Raw genomic sequence first — 23,032 nt, forward strand, 5'->3', positions numbered from 1 at the left:
GGAGCTAAAGCCCGCCCCCCACTACCCCCCAGCCACAGGGCTGGCTTCCCAATGGCTGGAGGAGAGCCCGGTGGTCTCCTGGTCTCCGTGAGGGGGTCCTGGGGACAAGTGAGGCTGCTGGGCCTGCCCTGCACCACCCCTGCTGTACGGGGGGCTGCAGAGAGGGTGTGGCTGTAGCTGCCACCAGAGGAGAGCAGGGACTTCACAGCCAATCAAGACAGAGAAATTGGGGGTGGTTTGGGCAGAGAGAGGGGAGGGGAGATTCAGGTCTAAATAGGAAGGAAAAGGCACTAGATAGGGAACAGCAGAGGGGTGGACTTAAACAACAGCTGTGAGAGAAAGAGAGAGAGAGAGAGAGAGGCAGATACAGAGAGGCAGAGACGGGGCACGGGGCAAGACAGAGACAGAGGCAGAGTGAGAGAGGATGAGAGGGATAGAGAGACCATAGCAGAGACGACGGCAGAGGCAGTGAGACGGATCACGGGCAGCCCCTCACATTTCAGAGCTTGACTCTGCTATGAGAATTCTTGGCCTCAGTCCCGGGTCAGGACCCAGGAGTGTGCCTGTCAGTGGATGCCTTCCTCTCCCATCTTTCTGATGGGAACCCTAGAGGCCTCTGCAAGCCTCCCCATCATCTCTGTGAGGTTCCAGCTGCAGCCAGAGACTCCAGGGTCCAGCCAGCTGGGTGGGGCTGTCTGTGGGGCATCAGGAACAGAGCCCCTGGAGAGGGCAAGAAAGACCCTCCCAGGCTCCTTCCAGGCCCACGTGGCACATAGCAGGGCTGAGTGTGGACCTCGGACCCAAGAAGAGCCAAGGACAGGGCATCTCTGGGGGTTTTGAGACTGAGAGGTGGCCTGTCTCCGGCTGCTGAGGCCATGACAGTAAAGCAGGCAGCTCAGGAAACTGTACTTAAGTCATCGGAGCCTAAGTGCATGGCTCAGGCCTCCCGGTCCCCACAGCTCGGACCCAAGACTGCCCACGACTGTCCACCGCCCTGGGCTTCCCGGCCTCACCCTCAGACTCCCTTACCTGCAGGTCACCAGGCCCTTGCTCCACTCCCCAGCCATGCCTCTTCCTGCCCCCGCTCTGTGCTCCAGCTACACCAAACCCCCTGCAGACCCACCTGTAATCCCTGCCGCTATCTCCTGGGAGACGCCCTTCCCCTCCCTCCACCTGGAGCTCCAACCCTCCAGGCTGCACCTGCACTGCCTGGGGCCTCATAACTCCCTGTGTGTGTCTGAAACATGCTCTGCAGGATGGGGCTGCAACTTCACACGCATCACCACTGCCCAGCACAGAGCCTGGGCCCAGTGGGGTTAGTGAACAGACACGGCACAGTCAGGTCAGAAGCCTCAGCTCACCAGTTACTCCTGATCGGTTCTCACCGCATTTTTTTTTTGTGCGGTACGCGGGCCTCTCACTGTTGTGGCCTCTCCCGTTGCGGAGCACAGGCTCCGGACGCACAGGCTCAGCGGCCATGGCTCACGGGCCCAGCTGCTCCGCGGCATGTGGGATCTTCCCGGACCGGGGCAGGAACCCGTGTCCCCTGCATCGGCAGGCGGACTCTCAACCACTGCGCCACCAGGGAAGCCCCGCATTGCATTTTTGTCTTTCCAACTAGAGTGCCAGCCCCTTGGGTGCAGGAACTGTACCTCCTGCTCCTATGCTTCTGTCCAGGTTCAGCTCTGTTGACGGCAAGAGGAGTTGGAGCCTTGCTGTGACTCAGGGGACCCGCCTGGATTCTCTGAGGCCTTCCCAGGACCCTGAGTTCCCAGGCACCAGGAAGGTTCCAGGTCTCCCTGGGGCTTTACCCCTTTGCAGGGGCTGCAAGGTCAGAGATGCCTTCTCCCACTCCTGCCACCCCAGACCCTGGCCTGGAGCCCACAGGTTGATTTTAGGGCTGGCCAGAAGGAGGGGTGGACGAGACAGCTGGTGATGGGGCACTGTTCTTTGGACAATATGAGACAGAGCGGGTAGAACGCAGTCCTGGGCAAGTTTCCTGCTGAGACAGCGGCCATGCACTGCTAATAAGCCAGCGTATTGGAGAGAAGCTGTCGGCCGCTGTCACCCACCCCGCCCGCTGCTGCAGTCACCTGGCCTCTTGGTTTGGGGATGAGCTGGGCTGGGGCTCAGGGCCTAGAACCTTAGTGCCCAGATCGTCCTCACCAGGCAGAAATGCAAGCCCAGTAAGGCCCCTGCTCGTGTACGGTTGTTGGACCATAGGGCCCAGGAAGACTTGGGGACCATGACAAGGCCCATCCCCAGGTGGTTTATGCTCCTCTCTGGTGGAGGCCCAGCTCCCACAGAGGCTCAGCTTCCTCCCAGGACAGGCCTACGTGGGGATCTGTGGGTCATCCGGGTATCCTACCCACAAGGACATCCCCCACTGGTTCACACGCTTCTCAGCTTCAGCCTCCGGCACTTGGCAGGCTGATTGGCATCGCCCAGCACAGAGCTGAGAGGAGAGGCCAGGAGGGCAGGCACTGGACCAAGGCCAAGACAGTCACTGTCACCTGCTTCACCTTGAAGCTCGTGCCCACCCTCATCCCCTGCAGGACGAGCTCTCCAGAGAAGCTGAGAGCCTGGCCTTGAGCAGGTGTTGAAGCAGGGAGGAGGATGGAGGGCAGAGGACACTGCGTGCAGAGTCCAGATGTGAGGAGGCAGGTCAGGGACAGAGCCCCCTGGCAGGAAGCTCTCCATGGCCAGCGCTGGTGAGGTGCGCCCAAAGGTTGCTGTGTCCCCATCTGCACCACCCCCTTCGGGCCCTGGACCCTGCTCTCCCGGTCCTGTCTTTCCCAGGTGTTCTGAGATGCCTGGCTGTGTCAGCAGTTGCTGGGACAGGACACCAGCCCTGACAGCTCTTGTCACGGCCTCTCAGGGCTCATTCATGCTGGGGAGGCGAGGAGAGCTAATTCCCTGACCCAGACTTAGGGCTGTGTGCCGGAGAGGGTGCGGGGCTGCCGACAACCCCCGCCCCTCCCCCAAAAGGTGGGCATGGGAGACAAAGCCGCCAGTGTCCCGCACGCCCCAGGGCTCCCCTCTGCTCTCCTCCCTGCTCTGCTTCCCCTTCCCTCTCCCTGCACCAGACAGCACCACTGGTGGCATATAAATTGCCCAGGGATGAGTGATGCTGGGCGCTGAGTGAACCTGCTTGGAGGATGGGAAGGAAAGAAACCTTTTGATACAGTAACCTCTCCCCTCCCCCTCCGATTCTGGGACAGGGAAAGGATTTGAGGCCAGATCTTGGCGGTTCCCTTATCCCCGGTATCTTGGGCTTCTGGCCTGCAAATCAGGAACCCAGGAGTCCTGGCCATATATCAGCACCTTCAAACCACCGCACACGTCTCAAGGAATCCAAGGCTCTTCGGGGGCTGCCCGTGATGCTGTGCTATCCCTTGAATCTGCTCATTTCCCGGCAGCGGGGCTTGGCTGGGAGTGGCTGCCATGTCCTCCACTCCCAAGGTTTCCAGCTTCATCTTTGGTGAACCATCCAGTTTGGGGAGCACCTGTGTTCCCACCCTGTTCTCGGGGTGATCTTCTGAGCTATGGTGGGGGGTTCCTCACATTCCCTCCTGAGGCTCTAACTGTTCAGTCATTGCCTGGCAACCCCCAGGTCCAGCTTGGGACTCCAGTCTTTCTCTTTTTTTATTTTTTTTTGACCACGCCACGCGGCATGTGGGATCTCAGTTCCCTGACCAGGGGTCAAACCCATGCCCCCAGCATCGGAAGCATGGAGTCCTAACCACTGGACCGCCAGGGAAGCCCCCAGTCTTTCTCAAGGTAGGGAGGACCCAACTCCTTTTCCTTTCCTGCTTCTCCCCCAAACTGTAGTAAAGGTAGCGTATTTAGGGCTGTTCTTCATCCTGTGAGGACTCCAGAAAATCATGCTAATGGCCCAAAGAGCCTAACCAGAGACCTGCCTCCTTTCTGGAAAAATTGGTGAAAATCTAAGACTGCGTCTGAAATCGGGCCCACGATAGCACGGTGGATAAGAACGTGTGTGCAATTCTCAGCCCCCTCACTTCCAAGCTACCAGCCACTGGGCAATTTGCCTAACTCGATTTCCTGGTCTCTAAAACACCTACTACGTGGCAGTGCTATGAGGATTTAATGAGATCACATAGATAAAACACACAGCACAGCGCACACAGTAAGTACTGAGCATAAGCTACTCGCTGTCGCTCTGATTCTCCTGTGATCACTTACTGCCTGGGATAGTGGGAAGGTGCCTCCCAGCCCAGGTGCTGGGCAGAATACTAAGGACACCATGTCCCCAGGGCCCTTCTGGGAGGCTCAACAGGCAAGCCTCCGAAGTTGGATCCAAATATTGAGTGACGACACTGTCTTTCTCTGAGATGCTAAAGGTTCTTATGCAGAAACCCTGTGGGTTCCAGGCAAGGGGCTGAGGGCATCGTTTCTCCTTCCAAATGAGTGATCTCAGAACAATCAGACTCAAGGTCCTGCAACTAGAAGTGATCTCAGAGACTGACTTTGCTAGAGACTGGGATCATAGACTTTGCCCCATCCTACCCATTTTACAGGTGAGGACACTGAGGCCTGGGAGATTGTGACCCAGCTAGCCATCAGCAGAATAAAAGTAATACGCAGCTGAATCATCCTCCATCACGAGATGCTCTCTCCTCTCTCCTCAAGGCTGCTGATAAGCTAACACAGGCGAGACGCTCCGTGTGGGCACCAGGTGTTGGATGTTACAGGTACTGTCAGTTAGGCTCCGGGAACTCCAAGTAGGAGGGAAGGAGGGAAGGGTTGGCCTTCCGTGTGGCCACAGGCCCTCTGTCTGCTTGCTTTCCCTCTTTGGCTTTTCTTCTCTAGGCCAGAGAAGTAGGGGGACGGGAGAAAATCTGGTTTCTAACGCCAGGGAAAAAAAAAAAAGACAGGGAAACTTCTGGAAAATTCTGTAACTTTAGACAGGAAAAAGGCCAGACTCCCCGGCTGCTGACAGCCTTTCAGGCCTGGCTGTAAGAGGTATGTGTGTGTGTGTGTGAGTGTGTGTGTGTGTGTGTGTGTGTGTGTGTGTGTGAGACTCTGGCCCCAGTGAGGGGAGCCGGTGGCTCTCTCCCTCTGTCTGTCCTTCTGTCTTCCATCTCCCTGCCCCGCTCCCTGTTCTCCCATCTCCTCCCTCCACCCATGAGTGCGGGACCCTCAGGAGATAGTGTTCCTGCCGTTCAAGTGTGCAAGGCCAGCCTGGGCAGCTGCCTGCTACGAATGTAGCAGAAGGTAGAGATCCCTCCCGGCCCTGGGATTTCTGGTTCCAAATGGAAGATTCTCTTCTCTCTCAGGCTGGGTGCTTCCTGCAGGAAGCAGTTACCACCTGCCCCTTAGAATCAAGGACAGATGAAGCAGGTGGGTTTGGTCCCCACCCTGGGCACTACCTGCCCACTCACTGCCTCACTCCCCCTCCGAGGAGGGTGTGTACGCAGGCAGTGGGACCACATCTGGGACACGGGCTGGAGGGGTGGGACCAGGAGCCCAGGGCAGTCCAGAGGCTTGGGCAGAGACCTGGCCCCAGAGAAGGGAGACATGAAAGGGGTGATGAAGACAAGCTGGCATCTGCGTGGAGGCCTGGCTGGGAGAGGAGATTGCCGCCAGCAGCCCAGCCCTGGCTTTCACCTCCTACTCCCTCCCTGACCCTGTTGCTCACATCAAAGTGGGGACCCCTTCCCCTTGCTCGCTCCCTGAATGGGTCCGGGTCATCACTTCTGGCTCCCTGAAGCTGCTGACGGACAGACGGTAATAGTTCCCAGAGCGCTGAAAGACCAGCTTCAGGTTAGCACAGCCCCGGCCGGTCAGAGCTGTCCTCTCCTGCAGCCACTGTCTCGGCTCCCCCGGGAAAGACTGCTCAGTGGGTGTTGGGAAAAGGGGGTTCACAGTCTGCTCTGACGCTGGGGTTCAGAGCCCACAGATGCAGGTGGGAGGTGTGGGAGCGGTGAGGGAGATGAGGACTCTGAAATCCACGTGAGAAAGCCCGTGGGGTGCAGGAATGAGGCCCGCCCCCGGAGCAACGGTGGAGAAGGGGCAGCTGAGCACACATGTCCGGCACCTGCGGCACATCATCGCAGCCCAGGCTTCCAAGGCTGCCTTCTTTATTTCCCCCCATTATTTATTAAATGACATTTTATCGACCTGCTTTTGTTAGTCAAAATCATACATATCAATCAGTGCTTCTGATCAACAAAGAGATGGCAATGTTTTACTACCTTGAGCCAAAAGCTAAGAACTCTTGATATTTCAGCTGAGCTGTGCAACCACGTGGTGAGTAAATGCATATTTCCATTAGGCTTTTTTTTTAATTGGTGAAAAATTGAAAGTAGCAATGTCTTATAAATGAATGCAGCCTGCAGACGATGGAATGGGCCCCACCAACAGAATTCACAGGTAAAATCTGCTGTCTCTAGGGGAATTGGGAGGAAAGGTGGCCCTTCAACCCCGTGCACAGTTAGGAAGCCCGGAGGTGAGGATGTAGCAACGCTCCTCCCAGTAGATTCTGGGACTTCAGAACGGCTAATACTTTGAGAAACAGGCAAGAGAGGCCAGTGAGCATAAATAAATACCTTCAGAGCAGAAGGTATTTATTCCTGAAAGGAAGGTAGGCAAGATCTTTCACTTCTCACTCTCACGTCTCCCCTGGTGTGCCAGGGACAGTGCTATGATTGGTGGGCTGGGGCCCATAATGCAGATCTGGGATTGATAAGGCAGGGCCCCCGTTATAGGGCTGGATGTCATTTTGTCATCCCACCTAAGATGTACTCTTATCTGAGTGTAGCCATTAGGCTTTTTGATAGTTGAGAACGGCTTGATTATACTTTTCATTTCTATAATGAACTTTTAGTACTTTTATAACTGAGTGTTTATGAGTCATATTCTAGTTGGAATACACTCGGCCAGCCTAAACCATGACCTCCCCCCACTACCTCACTCTCCACCTGAGAACAGAAAACCCCACGTTTCAGCTAAATTAAAAATTAAAGGACCGAGATTTACAATGCTGGGGAAGCCAATGTCAGGGGTTTCAGGAGGTTAGAGAAAAACAGGGAAAGACTCTTGTGGAGGATACTTGATTTATAAAACGTGTTCCCACTTTCAGCCCAGTGAGGGATAAGAAATCTGGGAGACTGCTGCCATCTGGTGGCAAAATGGGAAGCTACAATTATTTCTCATTTTGCTTCATTCACATTAACACTAATAAAACTAAGTTGTACCCCATGAAATTATCTATATCTGACCCAGTGTGACCTTCAAAAATGGAAGCTTACCAAAGCAATTCCATGCGAGGAAGAATAATCTTTTCAACAAATGGCGCTGGGACCACTAGCTACCCACATGCAAAGTTAGGGACCTTAATACAACATACTGAAAAATTAATTTAAAATGGATCATAGCCCAAAATGTAACAGCTAAAACTAGAAAACTATTAGAAGAAAAAATAGGATTAAATCTCCGTGACTTTGGATTAGGCAATTTTTTTTATATATGGCACCAAAAGCACAACCAACAAAAGGAGATATAAATTCAAAATCTAAAACTTTTGTGTTGCAAATGTTATAATTTTTTAAATGTAAGGACAACACACAGAAAGGGAGAAAATATTTGCAAATAATATACCTGATAAGGGACTAGCATCCAGAACACATAAAGAACTTTTACAATAATAAAAAGATAAGCCAGGGCTTCCCTGGTGGCGCAGTGGTTGAGAGTCCGCCTGCCGATGCAGGGGACACGGGTTCGTGCCCCGGTCCGGGAAGATCCCACATGCCGCGGAGCGGCTGGGCCCGTGAGCCATGGCCGCTGAGCCTGCGCGTCCGGAGCCTGTGCTCCGCAACGGGAGAGGCCACAACAGTGAGAGGCCCGCGTACCGCAAAAAAATTAAAAAAAAACAACCCAATTTAAAAATGGGCAAAGGATTTGAAGACATTTCTTCAAACAAGATATATAAATGACTAATAAACACATGAAGACATGCTCAATATCATAAGTCATCAGAGAAACGGATATCAAAACCACAGTGAGAAACCACTTCACATCCTCTAGGAGGCCCATAGTCAGAAAGATAGGTAATAACAAGTGTTGGTGAGAAATTGGGTGTGTAAAATGGTGCAACCCCTTTGGAAAATAGGCTGGCAGTTCTACAGAGCGTTGAGCAGCGTTAACACTTGACCCGTAGTTACCATGTGACCCAGCAATTCTGCTCCTAGTTACGTACCCAAGAGAAATGAAAACATACACCCACACAAAAACACATGAATGTTCATAGCAGCATGATTCATAACAAAAAAGGGGAAACGATCATCAACAAATGAATGGATACACAAAATTCGGCATACTTATATGATGGAGTATTATTCAGCAATTAAAAGAAGTGAAATACTGATACATGTTACGACAAGATGAATCTTGAAAACATGCTGAGTAGAAGAGGCACAGAAGATCATATATTGCATGATTCTATGTATCTCAAGTATCGAAAATAGGCAAATCTACAGAGGCAGAAATAGGAGAGTGGCTGGCTCTGGCTGAGCAGGAATGGGGAGTGACTGCCAAATGGATATCGGGTTTCTTTTCGTGAGGATGAAAATATTCGAAAATTAGACTGGGGTGATAATTGTCCAACTCTAGGAATATACAAAAACCACTGAATTTTACACTTTAAACGGATGAATTTTATATGAAGCATGTGAATTTTACCTCAATAAAAATGGCAAATTTAACCTGCTTTAATCTAACATTACATTAATTGGGCGCTTGCCGTGTCAGGAACTCTTCTGGGAACTTAACATGAATTATTTCAATTAATCCTTAAAATATCTGTGTCATAGAGGTACTATTATTATACCCATTTTGAAGGTGCATGAACTGAAGCTCTGATAAGTTAAATAAATTATCCACGGTCGTACCAAATAAATATCAGCGCCATTTGAACCCAGAGCCCATCTGGCTCCAGAGCCTGAGAGCTACCACAGACCTAGGGCTGCCTCTCTGTTCAGTAGCCACTTTACAAGGGTTTACAGATATAGGGCTTGGGGGCCAGACACAAAGATGAAAGCCCTGGTGCCTGCCCCCGGGAAGCTCACAGGCTGGGAGAAGGCAGACATGATTACAGGTAATGGTTAGGACGCGCTGTAATAAGTGTGGAATGATGAAGATGGGCACACCTTGCGGTGCTCTGGGGACACGGGGTAACCGCCACCCTCCGCTCCTCCCTCTTGGATGCGTGGATGTGTAACAGCACTGACATAGGACTGGGACGGCCACCCCAAACCTCTTCCTCCCCCTTTTATTGTCAACCCACCTCATCTACCCCACCACTCAGACAGGCTCCCTGGGAGGCACCCTAGACGCTCCTCCTACCCCACCCACGTCAACCCCTAATCAGCTCTACCCATGCTCCTTCCCAGCTGTATCTTGAGCCTGTTTACTGCGCGCCCAGGGCCCCACTCTAGTGCAGCCACCGTCACTTGTCAGCTGGGCCATGGCGTGGGCCTCTTCACCAGTCTCCCCGCTCCCAGTCTGGCTCCCACAAGACAGTCTGCACACACCCGCTGAGGAGTCCACAGTGCGAGCAGCGGCAGGTCAAGAGCCCCACAGGTGTGAAGAGTGGCAATGAGGTGAGTTGGGGGGAGTGTTAAAGGGAGGTGATATGAAGCGTGGACTTGTGGTGTGCGTGGAGTACACACGTGTATGGACTGACGTGGGCTGGAAGGCATGGGGTACCTGTGTATTTAGGACATGTTTACTGTAACTGTGAACACATAGCATAGAAAATCCCCCCAAAAGAAGATTCACCCTACTGTGTGATCACCCCTGATGAAAACCCCAGGGATTTAATCTACGCTGTGGATCGTAGCACGTAAGAGTGCACCACGTGGTGTTCGAGAGAGGAAGTGAACAGAAATATCTCAAGACCGCTGGTCCAAGAGGAGCCTAAGGCCCCAGCTGATGGAGGCATCTATACAGACAGCCACCAAGGAGACAGGTGAAGGGGTCCCTATATAGGACATGGAGAGATGACTCGGAACTGGGGGTACAGAGGGGAAACAAAGTTGTATAGTAAGGAATTTGCCTGGCTTTTGTCCCTGGCTCCTGGAAGGAAGCCTCTAAATCCTTCGAATGATAGGAGTGTCTTCATTACTCACGGTGGGGCCCTGACAATTTGTGTAACCCGTGGGGCGTGTCAGGGTGGAGGCCATGTCAATAGACCAACCTTGTGATTAGAGGGTTCGGGCTCCGAGATGGAAAGGGGAGTTGGATTGAGTTCAATTACTAGTGGCCAGTGATGTAATCAATCAAGCCTACATGATGACACCCCAGTAAAAACTCCAGGCACTGAAGCTACATGACCTTTATGGTTGGCAATACACATCCGTGTGCCAGGAGGGTGATGCGTTCTGACTCCCCCGGGAGAGGCCATGGTAGCTTCATATTTCGAACCCTCCCAGACTTTGCTCCATGAGTCTCTTCTTTTGGCTGGTCCTGATTTGTATTCTTTTATTGCTGTAATAAGCCTGTAATAGTAAGTATAGCACTTTCCTGAGTTCTGGGAGTCATTCTAGAAGATTATTGAGCTTGAGGAGGTAGCAGGAACCCCTGAATTTTTAGCTATTTGGTGATGGGGTTGAGGACATGCTACCCCAAAATCTGGCACCTTGAATATTTTAAGTTGAAGAAGTTTGAGAAAACAGCAGAAGCAGGAAACTCATTTTGACCTCCTCCTCTCCTTGCCCTTCTTCCCTGAAACAGGTCATAAACCCTCATGTGAGAGGTGCCCTCCCCATACCTGGAGAAAAGGAGCATCTGTATCTCCAAAGACTGAGTCGCCAAGAAGAATCCTAACTAACAGGCCTTGTGAAGCTTCCCCCAGTTACTACAATTACTTCCTCCCCCTAACCCATCACATTCCTCCCTGATGGGCCACTCTTCATCAAAGCTAGCGTGAAAATACACAGGTATTTTTCTGGGTCTGTTTCTCTGGGTCTTCACTTCTTTATGAAAACTCTCATGCCTCGTAAAACTTGTTATCAAATAAATTTGTATGCTTTTCTCCTGTTAATCTGTCAGTTCAATTGTTAGACCCAGCCAGGGACCCTAAGAGGGCCGTGGAAAGCTCATTCCTCCCCTTGATTAGTCGGAAGCGCGGTGGCCTGGGAACCCCCGGGCTTGCAGCTGGTGTCTGGACAGGAGTCCCGTGCAGCACCGTGCCCTTAACCTGTGGAGTCTGGCCTCACTCTGGGCAGGTGGTGTGGGAAGTACACTGTGCTGTCCGTCCCACTGGGGGAAGAGGTGTCTGCACCCACAGGGCATGCTCCGCACAAGCACAGACAGAAGGCCGTGTCTGTACATCCTACTGGGAGCTCTAGCTAAAAGTGGCCCAGAGCGCCAAGGGCAGCCGACTGAGAAAACATGGGGGTGTGTTTTGCGGTGTTCTGTCGTAGTTACACCAGCCCTCCACTGTCCAGAGCCCAGGGACCCAGGATGGTCCCAGCACACCCTGAGCTTGGTTTCTGTGGGGACGAGCAGGTTGCCTGTGACCCTACTTCTTACCGGCTCTGCCACTCCACCTTCCCCCTCTATCCCGTCGTGGTTGAAGGCTGGGGAGGCTGACACTGGTGCCTGGGGAAGTAGGACGTAAGTGCATATTCAGAGAAGGGGTTTAGAGGGAAGGAGAGCGGACTTGGTGACTAACTGGATTTGGGGGCAGATGTGAGAGAGGAGTTGAGGGTGATTCCCAGGACAGTGGTGATACCATTTAACTAAGGCAAGAGCAGGAGAGGACGACCAGGTCTGGACAGAGAAGATGAGCGGTGTGAGCACGATCTGGGGGGCCGGTAGAGAATCTCAAGGGGTGATGCCCACGGGCAAATGGATATAGAGATCAGGAGCTCACAGGAGAGACCAAGGTCAGAGAGAGATTTAGAGGCAGCAGCATACAGGCGGAGGTTTCCAAAGCCGATCCAGCTCAGCTGCCAGGTCACCTGGGTGAGAAACTGGATGCACAGACAGAGCCCTGAGGCCGGAGCCCTTCAAGGAGCCTGGAAGGGAATCAAGTGAGGGGATGCGAGAGGAGTGTACGGAATCAAAGCGAGCAAGGAGGCAGAGCAGGAGAGATGGGTTCTAAATGTAAAGACAAGGTACGGTGTGATGATTGAGGAGAGTACCTTGCCGGCTCAGGCTGGCGGGTGCCCAGCCTGGAAAAAACCTAGCTGGCGAGCAGCAGGAGGGGAGTGCTGGGGTGAGTCTGCCCTACAGCCTCCTAAGCAAAGCAGCTGGCTCTTCCCAGAGGCTCACAGTGGGCATTTGTGGGGAAGCTAAAAATAAAAGCCCAGATGGGCAAGGGACACGGTTTTTCATTATAAGCCTTTTAATTCTTGATTTTTAAAAAGATCATGTGCATGTAGAACTTTAATAAAAAGAATGAAAAACTACTTTCTTATTAATTATATGATTTAATACCAAATCCAAACTTTTCACTGGCTCTAACCAATATTTCATTTTAGGCATGTTCCAGCCTCCCTTGGATGTAGCCCACCTTCCCAGGCCACGCCAACCTGGGATAAAAGTTCTCTTAGATTATCCTGGATAACTGCTATACCCAGCAAGACTTAGAAACCACAGACAGGTAAGGGGAGAGCACTGTCACTCCGCGCCCTGCCCTAGCCGCCCAGCAGTCGGGAATGCCGCGAGCAGACTGCTGCAGGCTGGTGCTGTCCCACCTCTTCCAGCCGACACCTGCAGCCCGGGCTGCCCTACATCTGGACTGCCTGGTCCCTTTGGGGGCGGTTCCCAGGTTCCTGGGGTTTCTCCACTCACTCACAAAACCAGGGGTCTTCTTCAATTGCCTCCCCAATTCAAAGTCAATTATCAGTATTTTCCAAGTGTCACGTTCTTGTACCTTTATCTCGAGGAGCGTGGTTTACTAGAAACAGAAACAACAGCCAACGGTTTTAGGCCTTACAGAAACAAATACAGTAAGTCCCCTACATACAAACCTTCAAGTTGCGAACTTACAAAGATGCGAACGTGCGTCTGCATGTCCAATCACGTAAGTGAGTTCACGTGTCTGGCGTACATTGTCACACGCCTGCATCCCCTGTAAGTGGCTGTGCGTCTGTGTACTTTACCGTATAGTACTGAAGAGAGGAGTGCAGTGTCTATTTCAAGCTCAAGATGTCTGGAAGCAAGAGTAAAAGCAGTGGTGATGTAGCTGGTACTGCAGCTTGCCCTCCGTCTCCTGTTGCTGACGATCCTTCAGCTCCACCGCCTCCCGCCTCCTCTCCCTCCTCCAGTCAGTAACCCTTCTTGCCTGTTCACTCGATGCCAGCCCCTGGATGCCGGCTGTTGGACTGTATACTACTGTACATTTCAAGGTACTGGACTGTAAGATTTAAAATGTTTATTTTTTATGTATTATTTGTGTGAAAAGTGTTTTAAACCTATTATAGTACAGTACTATATAACCAACTGTGTCAGTTGGGTACCTAGGCTAACTTTGTTGGACTTACGAACAAATTGGACTTACAAACATGCTCTCAGAACGGAACTCGTTCGTATGTAGGGGACTTACTGGACAGTTATTTCATCTGTGCTTTTAAAGTTCAATCCATCATGCATGGTAAAAGGCATCATGGAAACAGGAAAGTGGGTTTTTAGAAAGCTGTATTATCAACACAGAGAGAACACCTAACGACTGTTCCTGGGGCTTCTCCCCAACTGTGCTGTCACTCCGAGTTTTCTCAGCTCAGCCAAAGTAACATGAGGTGTATTTGTTTGCAAGATGGTACTGTTGCAAGAAATAAGATGGGAGCTAGCTGGATGGCCGAGATAACTTCCTCCCGCGGGGTGCTCGGCTCAGCATCTCCCCCTGAGACCCAAGGATAGGCTTGCTTCCAAAACAAAGGAGATTCAAAACACCGGCAGCCCCCTCACAACCACATATTTACAGATTAATCAAAGCCATCCCCTAGTCTAGAAAGGACAGATGCTACATGGAGCTAAAATGTCAACTACTGATCCAGAACTTTCAAGATGATCCCTTTCCTCAAACTTCTACATCATTCTTTTTTTTTTTTTTTTTTTTTTTGCGGTACGCGGGCCTCTCACTGTTGTGGCCTCTCCCGTTGCGGAGCACAGGCTCCGGACGCACAGGCTCAGCGGCCATGGCTCACGGGCCCAGCCGCTCCGCGGCATGTGGGATCTTCCCGGACTGGGGCACGGACCAGTAACCCCTGCATTGGCAGGCGGACTCTCAGCCACTGCGCCACCAGGGAAGCCCTACACCATTCTTTAGATTGCAAACAGGCAGCCTGCAGACCAAATCCAACCTACAAATATGTTCTGCTTGGCTATCCAAGTGTTTTTTTTTAAAATTCTGATTTAGTTAGCAATATACTGGGAGATTTCACATAAATATCTGGGTTTCCTGACTCTCTGAAAAAAGTTAGGACTTCCCTGGTGGTCCAGTGGTTAAGACTCTGCACTTCCAATGCAGTGGGCCCGGATTTGATCCCTGGTCAGGGAACTAGATCCCACATGCCACAACTAAGAGTTCGCATGCCACAGCTAAAGATCCTGCCGGCCATAACAAAGATCCCGCGTGCCGCAACTAAGACCTGGTATAGCCAAATAAATAAATAAATAATTTTAAAAGTTAGAAAATCTGTTCCCACAGAGCAACCCTCAGCTGGAGCTTACAACTGCCCTCTTTAGACATGTGGGTGCTCCCCACCATGGCCTTACACCCTGCTTGTTCCACTCGTTTTTGTTACCTGCCTGCCATTTACACCTGCTTTGCTTGCTCACTGAACACCCCTTCACAGGCTCCATAGTCACTAGCACAGTAAGGGGCCCGAGCTGAGGCTGAAGGGAATCCTTGTAGTCTATGATCGCTGGCTACAAAATCTGAGACTGAACAAATAAAGCAGGAAGGCTTTGCTGATAGATCCTGCAGCTCCACGAGGACAGCAGAAGCTGCTTCTGCATCTCTATGAGCTAGACCACCATTATGTTCTCTCCAACCACAGGAACTTTCCTGATAGACCAAGAGCTTTATTGTTGGGTAAAAACAGTTCCTGATCACAGATTCTGTGCTTTAGTTCTCCTGGTCCTGAGCTCTCTTCCACTCTGAAGCAGGGAGACTGCCTGCTGGCTTTCCCAGCATGTGGCCAGTGTCGAAAAACAGACACTAGTCCCCAGTAAGAGCCCTGAAGCAGCTGTTTCTTCAACTCATCACACCTGGCTCTTCTGGAGTCTGTCCCAAGTGAGAAGTTAGCAGAGTCCCTTAAACAGAGAGAATTCAGGGCAAACTGCCCAACTGTCTTCACTGTGCTCCTAAGTGTGTGGCTTGCTCGTCCCCATTTTGATCCCGACTCGGCATCTTTAAGCCCAGACGGCGCAGGGAATGGACAAAATATCGAGGAGGCTTGCAGACCAAGTTGAGTTCCTCCTTCCCGGCCTGCAGGGCAGGCAGAGTCAGCTGGCAGGCATGCAGGTGAAGGGGGATGTGACGGGCCTTGGACTGCCGCAGCCCCAGCTTCTTCAGGATGCAGGCGGACAGCTTCTGTGCAGAGGAAAGAGCTCGTGAGCGCAAGGCCAACAGCTCCAGTGTGCGGGGGCAGAAGACCTCCACTCAAGGGGCCCCCTCACTAACTCCCAGAAGACACAGTGATGGACAGCCTGCTTTGGGGCCATTTCTAGGAAGAGTTCAGAGCCCATGTATGAGAAAACCCATCACACCAGGGAAGCCCTCCTTGGCCAATTCTCTGGCTTTCCAAGAGAATGGGCTGTAACAGCAAAAAACAAAGTTCCCACCAAGGCTCTTTCGCTGTAGCATGAAAGCCTGCTTTGAGCCTTCAGAAAGTCTCCTAACTGCTTCTCAATTTCTCCAGAAGCTAGATAACTAGCATGGTACTGTGTCGGAAGACAATCAACACATCTTTGCTGTGACTCACTTCAGGGGCTTAACAAGGGGAAAGCATAAGTTCTCCCCCTTATTCTGCTGCATATTGGGTCAGACGTGTATTACCTGGGGGGCCAGCTTGTTCCAGTCTGAGTACTTGTGGTCACCAAGGATCGGGCAATCCAATGCAAAAGACAGGTGAACTCGAAGCTGATGTTTTATTCCTTTAAAAAAAGAGACGGAGGAAACTTAGGAGTAGCTATTGAAACAATACCACTGGTGGCATCTGCTTCTAACCATATTAAACCAAAGGACAGTAAAACGGGCAAAGCCCCAACTACAATAAGGTATAAAGAATAATATAACAAACAATAGGCTATTAGGAAATAAACATTATAAATGCTGTTAAGCCTCTAAGTACCCCTCACCACCACAGTTCTTTCCACCACAGATAACCACTGCTATCTACTTGGTGTCTATCATTGCCATGCTTTTTTTTTTTTTTTTTTTAATAATTGTGTTGTATAACACTAAATAGTATTGCTTTGTACATTTTTTTTTTACTGTGGCAAAATGTACCTAAAATTTACCATTTTAATCCTTTCTTTTAATATAAATTTATTTATTTATTTTTGGCTACATTGGGTCTTCGTTGCTTCGTTGGGTCTTCTTTCTCTAGTTGCGGCGAGCTGGGGCCACTCTTCGTTGCGGTGCACGGGCTTCTCATTGTGGAGGCTTCTCTCATTACAGAGCACGGGCTCTAGGCGTGTGGGCTTCAGTAGCTGTGGCTCGCAGGCTCAGGAGTTGTGGCTCGCGGGCTCTAGAGCGCAGGCTCAGTAGTTGTGGCGCATGGGCTTAGTTGCTCTGCGGCATGTGGGATCTTCCCGGACCAGGGCTCGAACCTGTGTCCCCTGCATTGGCAGGCGGATTCTTAACCACTGCGCCACCAGGGAAGTCCCATTTTAATCACTTTTAAGAGTGCAGTTCGGTGGCACTGAGTACATTCACATTGTTGTGCAATCACTACTACAGTCCCTCTCCAGAACTTTTCCATTGCCCCCAACTGAAACTCCGTACCCAGTTAACAATAACTCCCTGCCCCCTGCTCTCTCCAGCCCCTGGTAACCATTACTCTATTATCTGTCTCTATGAATCTGACTACTCTAGGTATCTCATATAAATGGAATCATACAGTATGTGTCCTTTTGTGTTTCATTTAGCATAATGTCTTAATGTTTATCCATGCTGCAGCATGTCAGAATTTCCTTCCTTTCTAAAGTTGAATTACATTCCACTGCATGATGTACCACATTCTGTTTTTCCACTCATCTGTTGATGGACATGTAGGTTGTTTTCACCTTTGGGCTATTGTGAATAGTGCTGCTATAAACACCGGTGTACAAATATCTCTTTGAATCCCTGTTTTCAATTCTTCTGCATATATACAGGAAGCAGAATTGCTGGATCATAGGGTAATCCTATGCTTCATTTTTTGAGGAATCAATTTGCAAATTTTTAAATAAACATAAGCAAACCATTTATTTACTTATTATTTTTTGAAGGGAAGAATTGATTTATTCTATCATTTTAACTGAATATTTCTCACCCACCCAGGAAACTGATTAAGAGTAGGAGTCTGCCTAAAGCAAACTATTTGTATCCTTCTGCTACCTACTGTTTTTTTTGGTGTTTTTTTTTTTGCGGTACGCGGGCCTCTCACTGCTGTGGCCTCTCCCGTTGCGGGGCACAGGCTCCGGACACGCAGGCTCAGCGGCCATGGCTCACGGGCCCAGCCGCTCCGCGGCACGTGGGATCCTCCCGGACCGGGGCACGAACCCACGTCCCCTGTATCGGCAGGCGGACTCTCAACCACTGCGCCACCAGGGAAGCCCCTACCTACTGTTTTTAACAATCATCCCTATGGACGCTCCCAGCCTCAGGTCAGCACTGGAAGCACACTCTGGTGCAATCCCACAGCCCCCATAATACCAGCTGCTCAGGGGAGGGGCGGAGCCTGGCACAAGGCCCTGGGTGAAGCTGAGGGGCAGTGGGGCTTCTCCACCCACTGCAGAACACTGGCACCCTCACCGGTAACAGGCTGGAGCTCCAAGAGGGCGGAGGAGAGGGTGCTGCTCAGCACCCGGTACTGAGTCACAGCCAGGTGTGCGTTCCTGCTGGTCCGTACCCTCACTATCTTCCCATTGTCCATGCAGTAGCTCGGGGACAGCGTCATCTGGAGCCAAAGAAATCAGGACACAATTTCAAAGAAAGAGCAGCAAACCCATCCCTCTGGAGGCACTCACCCACCTTGTGGTGTCGTTCCTGGCCCTGCACCTCCTTCTCAATGATGGGAATGTCCACGACTCCCGCTGAGGGCACCGGGACGCGCATCGTGATGGCCCTGAGGGGACACACACAGACCCTTGCTTAAGCCACAAAGGTGAGTGAGGCTCTCCTTGCATCGGCTACTTAGAGGTGTTAACTCTGGACCTCCTGCACTACTGCGGTCAGTTCTTAAGATCAGAGGGTCCCAAATGATCTCTTGGTATAGTGCTTAGCCTGAGAGTTTGACGCTACCCTTATAAGCCTATCTTTTGTACAACTAAACTAATATGTGCTGATTGTAGAATATTTGGGGAAAAGACAGAAAAACAAGAAAAAGATTGTATTAATAACACGGTCACTCATCCAGCCTTTAAAAATGAGTATGTACAGCCTAAAGTAAAACTAGGGTAATACAGTTTTGTATCCTGTTTTTCTTTTTTAAATAATAAAAGATGGTAAGTTCGAACTGCATATGGAATAAATGAATAAATGAATGAATTGAGTGAAAATTTCACAGGACCGCTCCTGCCTATTTGCCAGGTCAATAAAACAGAGGAACTGTGCTCAGAAAAGTCACAGGAATCCCAACCACAGCTCAGTAAGTCCCTCTTGTTGGAGGTTTCCCTCCATCACACCACAGACAGGCAGAAGACTCTTTAATCTGTCCTTACGTCCATGCCTCTTCCAGTCAGTCAGTCAGCTCTCCTGGGTACTTGGTGGCCTAACACACTGGCCCAGGAGTCACAAGCCCAGATATAACATTGCACACCCTGGACACCCCACTGCAGACTGGTAGCAGTTCAGGCTGCTACCTGACACATTTTCTCATACTTACACTGAGTTGGAACTATGAGTTGACCCTTTCTAACGACCTAACACTACTGTTGTTGTCTGACATTTTACCAAAGGAATGAAATCATGTATACTCATATAATCAATTTTTAATAATTTTTATGTACAGCCATAATTAGGAACCACTATGCCACCAGACTCTAATATTCTAAGCACTAAACCTGTTTCCTATAATTTTTATATGCCCACACGTCTGACTACAGTGCCTTCTATTACTAGGAGTTCCTGCTCTAGGAACGGATGAATAGATGGAAGGGTGCCTACACCACCTCGACCGCTATCGATGGGCTTCATACCAGTACTTCTTTGTCACCTGACGGGTTCTAAACAACTCTTGGACTTGATGCGCCACGTCTTTTTCCCAAGCCAACACCATTACGCCTGTAGTTTCCTTGTCCAGCCGATGGCACAGATGCAAGGGCTCTGCCTTGTGGCCGTGAAGCATCTTCGCCAGGACAGGCAGTACATCACTGATGCAGAGCCGGACCCCAGGGCCACCTAAGAAGGAAAAAGCCAGAGGTTTGAGCGGCCAGGAAAAGATCTCACCAAAGACCTCTACCTGGGACAACAGTCCTTACTGGATTAACAGTAAATGCTTTCTAGAGCCTTATTACTGAATTGTGGTCCAGGGACTAGAAACATATCAGTCTGCCCAGGGAGCTCGCTAGAAAGGAATCTCAGGCCTCCAACCCAGACTAATTAATCAAAATCTGCATTTTAACAGAAGGCCCAAGTGACTCATATGCATATTAAAGTTTAAAAAGCACCATCCTAGAGCAGGTGGCTTTCTCCTCAGACCTATATGTGTGTGTATATATGTATATTTAATCTATTTATGTACTCACACTAAAATTAGCAACCAAAATGATGAGATCTGATATTTCACTATACAAACAAAGGCTTGAGAATTTGCCAAGTAAACCCTAGTGAGAAATGCAAGACCATGAGGCCTTCCTGAGGCATTACAGAAGAGCTGAGCGGCTGGGCTTTGGGGTGAGACATTCCTGGGTTCCATCCTATGGACCCTCACAACTAGCCATTGACCTTGGACAGATTACTTACTCTTTCCAACTTTCAGTTTTCTCATCTATAAAATGTAAATATCTTGATAATAGTTATCTCTTGGGGAACGGAAAGGCAAGCTACTGGAAGAATCAAGAGAGAAAAAAACCATACAAAGCACTCGGCAATGTCTGATTTAATTCGTTGTTTTCATGTACAACCTTCTCCATACCTCCCCCCAAAACATTCGTTCTTCTAGCTAAAATATGCCTATTCCCCCAGCAAAACCCTTTCCACAAATGCATTTTTTTCTATCAGTCTTTCCTGACTCACCCTAGCTGTCTCTGACTACATTTAACATTTATTCAAAAACATTAGGGTTTCCATTAAGTTCTAGGCACCCTGGGGTTTTGTTAGGTATACACCAACACATGTTATGTCCTCTTTCCCAGTTCTGACGGAAAATAATCTGAAGACAGGAACCACACAGCCTTTGTCCTTCTCTATAGCAATCCTCGGTGGAGGTCTGCACACAGCAAATTCCATAAGTCACTGCTGGCTGCCAGATGTTTGGAAGGTGGGGACTGTCTTATTTATCTCTGCGTCCTTACTGGTTCCTCACAGAGGACAGTACCCCACAAAAGTTTAATCACTTTGAAAGCAAGGCTTCAGAGAGCCCCCCGAGTAATGTTAGAGTTGCCCCTACGTGTAGCACAAAGCAGCAGCGGCCCGCCTCCCTTCCCCACATGCTGCTTACCATGCACAGGGAGACCGTAGGGCTTATTGATGACCACAAGGTCCTTGTCCTGGTGGATAAGTCCTCGGCTCAGCGCCTTAGCAAGCACGTTGGGGTGGACGCGCTGCAGCTGCTCTGTGAACCGCAGTAGTTCTTGCACTCTCCTTTGAACAGGGTTTGTGGGCACCTGCGGGGAGAGAAGGAGCGACGGTAAATGCCTGGTGGGGAGGACTTTCAGTAAGTCTGGGTGAGAATTTGGGAAGGGAATGCCCGTATTTTTGCATTAGACTCGCCCCGTCCCCGAGTAATTTGAGCGCAGGGGTGGGCGTGTCTCGCCTGTACCCACGTAGTGCTTAGGGCCGGGGTCGGCAGGAGCCAGAGACCCAGCCCACAGGAAGATACCGCACCCTTCTGAGCTCTCCACTCCGCCTTCTCCCCGTTCTCCCACCACAAGTCCTCGACATTGATTACTTGACACGTGTCAGAGGACCCTCCCACCTCCCTCCCGGCCTGGGAAACCAGTGAGCGCACTGCCTCTTGGGAGTTGTGGTCCTTCTGGGCTCACCGGCTTCTTCGTCTTTTGTTCCTGTTTCTGGGCTCGAAGCCTCTCCGCTAATCGCTGGGCATCCAGGGGCCGAGAGGCAGCAGCAGCGGAACAAAGTGGCTTTGAGACGAAAGTGAAGAGATTCCCCAGACGCTGCCAGGAACCCCGGACCCAGACGCCAGGCGCACTACAGCTAGGAACCGCCATCTTGCCGAGCTAAGCCCGCGCACAGAAGACGGACTAGAGGGAGGAAGGAGTAGGTGGGCCCTGAGGGTCACGTGGGGCGGTCGGGGCGGGGTCCCGGGCGAGTCACGTGGGGGCGATGCGCGCTATGTGCGGCTGCGTTGGCCGGTAGCTGCAACTGGAGCGGTTGTGTTCGGAGGAGACGCGGTGAGTGTGTGGAGAAGCCGGGTTGGGGCTGGGAAATGCCGGTGCCTCAACGCTTTAACGTTTCCGCGTCCCCAGCGCTTCCGTTCTCGGAGATCCCTATCTTGGGAAACCGTTTCTCCCTTTAAGAGACGACCCCACTCAAAACTGCCTCCCCGCCCCCGGGAGAAACGTGCCCCATGAACACTCGCCCCAGAGCCGTCTGAGGCGTCCACCTCGTCCGTTTTGGCAGCCACGTCCCGGGTGTTCGGCCAATCCCTCGAGGGACGCCTCGCGTCCTTTTTTTTTCCTTACCGTTCGACCTTCGGAGACGCGGGATCTCTGAAGCCTCTCCACCCCTCATCTCCTGACTCCCAACCTCTTTGTTTCACGTTGTAACTAGTCCTTCTCTCCCAGGGGTGATGGGGAGCCCTTCCGTTATCCACGGGTCCATATTTTCTTCCTAGGGAGCACCTTGAGTTTCTTCTGCCTTCTTCAAGAATTCATTTCGTGGCGTCTCCTCCGTCCCTCCCCCCACTGCTTCCAAAGAAAAGACAAAGTGCAGAGCAGGAATCTTCCCTTCCCTTTGCCACTTCCTTCGTTTTCTCCATCCCTGGTTTGTAACTTGCTCCAGACCCTCTCCTTCTCTTACAAGGTGCAGTGTTGGGACTCCCATGCCCAAACTGCCAGGGACTTCACTAAGTCAAGACCCTGGGACTTCACTAAGGGGTGGCAGGGAAGAGGAACATCTGGTTGGGATAGTAATGTTAAAAGAACCTGGGAACAGACCTGCCATTTATTAAGAAGAAAGCTGATGCCGAGCCCTGACGACATCTCAGGAAATTAACGGATCTGTGCTGACGATAGAGGAAACGGTTTTTAAGACTGCTTAGGATGAAGGCTGCCTGAGGAGTTAGAGGAGGTAGTGGAGTTAAGTTTGCGTCCTACCCCTCTAAAAGGGATTGGCAGAAGGGAGCCCTGTAGAGCTTGAGATAAAGTTGAACAGGTAAGTGGAGCTAGCCTATAGAAGACTTTTAACTGGAAGAAGGGTTTGAACTAGATGTGGTAAGTAGGGGGGAGTCTTTGAAGATGCTAGAGCAGGAGAGAGGCTCCTTGGAAGTGGAATTCTGGAAATGAATCTGGCATTTGAATGCAGGACAGATTGAAAAGGAGAGGGCTTTGATAACTGGGAAATCAGCTAGGAAGCTGCAATCTGAGTGCTCATTAGAAAGGCTGTGCTTCGTTCACTGGTTGTTTTTTTTTTTTTTTTTTTTTGGGTACACGGGCCTCCCACTGTTGT

The 23,032-nt window shown here is 50.8% G+C and overlaps 2 protein-coding genes and 1 long non-coding RNA gene across 9 annotated transcripts in view; 2 read left to right on the plus strand and 1 right to left on the minus strand.

Annotated features, from left to right (window-relative positions):
* Positions 1–9,450: 9,450 nt before the first annotated feature.
* Positions 9,451–19,435, plus strand: LOC112396824 (uncharacterized). Its single transcript, XR_003002661.1, has 5 exons — positions 9,451–9,623; positions 10,756–10,961; positions 12,510–12,631; positions 18,121–18,347; positions 19,304–19,435. It is a non-coding gene; the product is annotated as an uncharacterized LOC112396824 (long non-coding RNA).
* Positions 14,906–21,629, minus strand: RPUSD4 (RNA pseudouridine synthase D4). Its single transcript, XM_024740735.1, has 7 exons — positions 21,388–21,629; positions 20,844–21,009; positions 19,381–19,582; positions 18,215–18,308; positions 17,996–18,140; positions 16,034–16,131; positions 14,906–15,568 (listed from the first exon to the last, which is right to left on the minus strand). Exons 1-7 carry the CDS (start codon positions 21,571–21,573, stop codon positions 15,329–15,331), a joined length of 1,131 nt encoding a protein of 376 aa, XP_024596503.1. The 5' UTR covers positions 21,574–21,629; the 3' UTR covers positions 14,906–15,328.
* Positions 21,518–23,032, plus strand: part of SIRAL1 (SIR2 antiphage like 1) — a 46,881-nt gene continuing 45,366 nt past the window's right edge. For 3 of the 7 annotated variants that reach the window (XM_024740736.1, XM_024740741.1, XM_024740742.1), the window contains exon 1: positions 21,685–21,756. The gene's annotated coding sequence lies outside the window, so the exon portion shown is untranslated. Of the gene's footprint in view, positions 21,627–21,684; positions 21,757–22,199; positions 22,349–22,716; positions 22,739–23,032 lie in introns of those variants that run through there. The other 4 variants (XM_024740737.1, XM_024740743.1, XM_024740740.1 and 1 more) reach the window with 4 other exon arrangements.

This window comes from Neophocaena asiaeorientalis, unplaced genomic scaffold (assembly GCF_003031525.2).
Source record: "Neophocaena asiaeorientalis asiaeorientalis breed wild unplaced genomic scaffold, Neophocaena_asiaeorientalis_V1.1 scaffold308, whole genome shotgun sequence".
NCBI lineage: Eukaryota > Metazoa > Chordata > Mammalia > Artiodactyla > Phocoenidae > Neophocaena > Neophocaena asiaeorientalis.